Genomic DNA, 5,818 nt, shown 5'->3' on the forward strand with positions numbered 1-5,818 from the left:
TCCGCTTGTCTACTATACGACAGTCCACAGTGTTGATCATCGCCCCGGTCAGCGGTTACTAAGCACGACTATTGGCCATCCTCGCCTGTTAAAAAAGGATAGCGTGACAACAACGTTGCGTTGCTTGGTGTTGTTGTTGATCCCTTAAGCATTTATGTGCCATCTTATACCCGGGGTCACCATTATTGGATTCCTATACGGCAGCCCACAGCGTCATCATCGTTCTGGTGAGCGGTTGCTGTACACCATCCACCTTTGACCGTAACCACGGGCACTGGTGCATCAAATGCAACACATTGAGTATCACTGGTTTTGGAGCCAGACCCATTCCAAATTCACAATCTACTTGCTACCTTACTCGTGTAATATGCTCGTAACTAGTACATGACCTTTCATCCCCACTGTCACTTAGTCTGTTTCGTATCGGTATACCCTACTTTAATACTGCTGCCCATCCGCCACCTACACGGCAGCCCATTGTGCGATAAGGTTCCCTGTGCGCAATTGCTGCACGGCATTGGCCATTATCACCGGCACAGGAGTATATCAGACACATATCAGCTTTGAGGTTGATGTATCCATCCCAGACTTGTCATTTACCTGCTACCTCTACCGTTCTCATCAATTCTGCGGTACATAGACATCACGCATTATCTATACTGCTAATTGGCCAACTGCACACCAGCCCATTGTGCGATCACATTCCCAGTGAGCGGTTGCTGCAATCCATTGACCACACTGCCTGTAATAGAGCACACCACCACATCGTTTTGCCTACTCGCTTTGTAGCTGCTATACCCATCCCAGACTTATCTCGTCTCTTTGCTCCCTTGCTCACATAATCTGCTACTCATTGGCGAATCATACTTTATTCTCCTACTAATTATTCTCAACTACACGGCAGCCCATTGTACAATCATGTTCTCCGTAAGCGGTTGCTGCACGCCATTGGCCATCACTACCTGTCCATTCGCATCGAAGACTATCAAACGAGGCACTCCCTTCACTTCGTAGACGCGCATGATGTTCTCTATGATCTGCGTGTGGTTTAGATGATATATATATAAATTTATTAGATGATATATATATATATATATATATATTGTGTTATATATATATATATATATGTAAGTATATATATATATGTATATATATATGTGTGTGTGTATGTGTGTGTGTGTGCGTGTATGTGTGTCTGTGTCTCTGTGTGTGTGTGTGTGTGTGCGCGCGTGTATAGTATGTGCGTGCGTGTGTTAAGGAATATACGGTGTGTCATGTATAATATATGAATAAAACATTATGTCTAATATGAATAAAGCGGCACTGTGTCCAACGTAGCCCTGTATTTAGTTGTCAATCGCCTTTACATGGTTTTTGGAAAGCCGTTGGATGGCTGTCAGAAACGTATTCAGGTATCAGCACACTCATGCACCACTTGAACGAGTATAAATTCAACATCGTGTGTAAGGAATAACCAATGTTATTCTGCAGGCAATCTATCAAGGCATATCATGGATGACGTTCCCGAATAAGATGTCCTACAAGACCATTACGGGATAGTAGACCCGATGTAAATAAACAAAGCAAGTAGCATCGGTACTTAATGAAACTCCAGTGTAGTTGTAGCGCAGCACGTAAACATACGCATACATGCACACACTCTTAGTATTGCCGATGCACTCACACTCATACATACTGACTATCAAAGGCAACACACGCACGTGTGTATCAGAAATTCCTTACCTATGTACATCCACATATAAACATGTATATATAAACAACTCTAATTATATATAGCACACTTTGCAGATTTCCATATAAAGCTAGAACGACACACCTCTTGGTTCTCATATGGAATGGCCAGCCACGGCATCTTCGCAAAGTATGCCTGCATGCTCGTCGCATCCCTATCCGCACTTGCAAACACCACCTCAAACTGTAACCCTTTCTTCTTGAAATCTTCGTACATCTGCGTCAACTTGGGCGTGTACTGTCTACATGGCCCACACCAACTGGCGCTGCAGTATAAGGCAACACACTTCCCTGAGAGACTCTGAGTGGGCTCAGACTCGCCGCGGGCGTTTACTAGTGATTTACCTGTGGCAGCGTATGCGAAATGTGAGTTAACGTGTGATAAAGCATGGGTGTATGTGACATATTTACTCTCGCACACACATTTACGTCAGCTTGCGAGTGCATTTCTTGCAAAAGCCCTGCTACGCCACACCCCTCCCTACACGTGGGGCTACACGCCTACCACTTACCCGTACAATACACTCTAAGCTGACACTACATCAATACTGAGCTAAACATACGGACAAGTACTGCCATAGCCATGGAAAGCGCACAGCACAGACTCCGCCGGATACGTTCTGGGCCAATATGGCGTTGACTGTGATTATGATGTCCGTATCAACTTACATAGTCAGATATTTTTGCCTGTTATGGCGTTGACCGTAATTACGATGTACATATCAACTTAAATGGTTGCATCTTCTCGTCTATGACACTTTTACGCTTCCACCTACCGAATAAATAATCCCATTGCGTTGGGGGGCGCAACGCGAAGAACTCGCTGGGTACACTGTACGGCGATAGCGTTACATCGTCCTGAGCAGACGTGTCGGTGTCGGATCCTGATTCGGCCTTTTTATTCTTTGTGATAACCGCTCGAACCCTGTTCAGATCAGAGGTAAAGAGAGACTTGTTGGTATATACAGCTGGAACCTACTGTGTGTGTCTCTACCTGTTGAAGGTACGTTTCATGCAGGCCATGTGCACTCATACGGCGCTATGATACGCTAGGTTAAACCATGTCCCAGTGATGGCACAGTTGTGTTTAGCAAACGCATGCATTCCGAGACGTGTGTGTGTATTGAACTCTAAAAACAAGACATCAGTTTTAGAAGAAGAAAAGCGGCCCTTCTACACGCTGAAGGGAGGGGATACATCGAAAGCACCAATGGGTGTCTATCAACAGCACCTGGCTGACAACTGATTCAATATCGAGCACACACGCGGTTAACAATCAGCGTATATGTAGCAGATATGTTATATCACGGTTACATGGTGCAATTTCTTCTGCGGAGCATGTGCACGGCCTACAATTCTAAGACCGTTCTGGTTACAGTGCAAATATACCAAATGGGATAGTAGATGGACACCTACCTGAAGGAATAAGTGTTGTCTTTGTCCAGATTGCGTTTCCTAACGCTGGTAGAAGTCAGATTAGATGCCACGTCACTCCATTCGGCGTCGTCAGCGCTTCGCATCTGTAGCTTATACTTCACGGTGCAATTCGGTACTAAATATGCTTTCCACTCCACCACCAGCGCGGATGACTAATTTTGTTCGCAGATGCGGGTAGACATGTACAGATGAGGAAAAATTTTCGTTCGTGGATATGAATTTTTTTTTGTATCGTGATAGATGCACTCACATGTATTTAGGGGATAATCTGATTTTATTCAAAAGGACGTTTTCTTCAAGTAGATACACATTAACTCATGTGTGCTTAGGACTTATGTTACTGTGCGCTATTTAAAGAAAAAAACAGCAATTGCGAGTGGCCTTCTGCATGTCACTTCGAGCTCGGCAGTTGCTCAGCAGTAGCTTAGGCTACGCCATGGGTGGGTAACCACCACTTCAATTTGGTACCAAATGAAAACATCCTTTCTTCACAACTTGAACAATCAATTATTTCACGTAATACGTCCAAACATATTCAGAGCTGTCGAATAAATCCTTATACATATACCCTGGCACATCAACGACTGCCATACATTTTCACCTCACATTACATTTCCACGGAACTACTGGAAACGGTTTAACAATTTGGCTCTGTATTATGGCGTAAATAAAAACAGAAAAATCCACCTATGACGATAACATCCACGCCTTTTCGCTAGTAAACACGTACACCTGCCAACACACACACACATACAATCTCTCTCACATCACGCACACGGATCTCACAATTCAATACCAATATGCATAACTTCCCATATCTCATGAGCCATAAGCGTGGGCTTCTGAGTGGCCTCACATCGCTATCGTGGATCGACCACCATTCCATATATAACGTTTATTCGCCCTCAAAACCCCCTCACATACACCACGAGCTGTAAGCTGAAACATGTATCATTACACACCCAACACAGTCACTCTCCCGTGCACTCTTAAACTTCGTACACAACACACACACCTCAGGCGCCCTTAGTTGGGGCTGAGTTGGGCGCGCTGTTGAAATCTCCAGCGTACGCCACTCCTCCGTAGGCATAGCATAGCTCCTCTGCCCGTCCACTTTGGTCCTGAAAGTGTAGAGGGTATTGGGTTCCAAGTTTTTTTTCCTAATAATCCGCGATGTGATGGGTTTGCCCTGGGCTATATCCGCCCACTTACTCCACGACAGGTCTCCAGCGTCTCCCTCTCTTTTTTTGCGTAGTGACCGAAACTGCAAACATACCCCTCGGGACTCTTCCGCGGACTTCACTACCTGTAGCACTACGTAGTCGGGTCCGATATCGAACAATTGAACACTGCATTGGTAAGGAATATTGAGCAGGGCATTTAGAAATACCCTCCGAGAGAGCAGACTAGTGTTTCCTTGCATTGACTCTACTTTTAGAAACACTCATAGACCATCAGTCCTCTCATTTCGCTCATCTTATCCGTTTAGGCGATGTAGAACCCACGGCATTGTAAGTGCCACACCCACATTTGCTTTCATGTTTGCTATGGTACACAATTGTTATAATACATATACATGTACATGCGACAAGTAACACACCAAGATGTGCAGTATATTCGTACAACACAAACTATACACAAAATACAATCATACCACACATACTACACACAGAATTCAATCATAAAAGCACATACTGCACACAGGATACGATCATAAAAACACACAATACAAACACGATACCATTATAAAAACACATACTACACACAGAATACAATCATAAAAACACATACTACGCACAGAATACAATCATAAAAACACATACTACATACAGGACACTATCTTAGAACAACACACTACCCACAGAATACAATCATTAAACCACAAACTACACTCAGAATACAATCATAAAAACGTATACTACACACAGAATACAGTCACAAAAAACATACTACACACAGAATACAATCATAAAAACACATACTACACGGAATAAAATCTTAAAAACACAGAATACACACAGAATACAATCATAAAAACACATACTACCACGGTACGATCATAGAATCAGTATACACACAGGTACACACCACGACGGTGGACCATCGTCCGACTGCTTACGCCTACACTCGCTGCATCTGCAGCTCACTTCGAACACCCAGGGGTCTCGCAGGGCTTTGAGCTGAAGCTTGACATGGCCGACATTTTCTTGCTTATCGCTCTCGGGCTGATGCTTCGTCAACTCCAGAAGTGCCTGTGGGTAGGTGTATACGGTGTTCCTATTAGCAGCGCATTCTCATACCGTCACAGAAACTTAGCTCTTGAACATTATAGATTGGTATTTCCCCTTTTTTGGGCTCTTCTTTTGTGCCGCTATACAAATGGTTCGAAGATGAGTGTCTACAAACTAGCTGCGATTTACCACGGGTTGTAGGCACGCATGAACGATGGAACTCCTTGCAGCCAAGTAATACATTCCAAGTATGCAACACCTTTCGATTGAATAACACCGCTGCATATATATGAACAAATAAAAATACACATATATATTCGTACATGATAAATACGTCTATAATTAGATATGAATACGAATATATATATTTATATATATATATATATATATATATACTA

At 43.4% G+C, this 5,818-nt stretch overlaps 1 protein-coding gene across 1 annotated transcript in view; it reads right to left on the reverse strand.

The window, feature by feature from the left end:
* Positions 1-431: 431 nt before the first annotated feature.
* SARC_04034 (hypothetical protein) overlaps positions 432-5,818 on the reverse strand; it is a 7,152-nt gene continuing 1,765 nt past the window's right edge. The window contains exons 3-8 of the mRNA XM_014302156.1: positions 5,278-5,441; positions 4,205-4,538; positions 3,169-3,341; positions 2,529-2,677; positions 1,838-2,097; positions 432-1,037 (exon numbers count right to left, since the gene is read on the reverse strand). Of these exons, the coding sequence (XP_014157631.1) occupies positions 894-1,037; positions 1,838-2,097; positions 2,529-2,677; positions 3,169-3,341; positions 4,205-4,538; positions 5,278-5,441 (1,224 nt within the window). The 3' untranslated portion in view covers positions 432-893. The remainder of the gene's footprint in view (positions 1,038-1,837; positions 2,098-2,528; positions 2,678-3,168; positions 3,342-4,204; positions 4,539-5,277; positions 5,442-5,818) is intronic.

This window comes from Sphaeroforma arctica (assembly GCF_001186125.1).
Source record: "Sphaeroforma arctica JP610 unplaced genomic scaffold supercont1.217, whole genome shotgun sequence".
Taxonomy (NCBI): Eukaryota; class Ichthyosporea; order Ichthyophonida; genus Sphaeroforma; species Sphaeroforma arctica.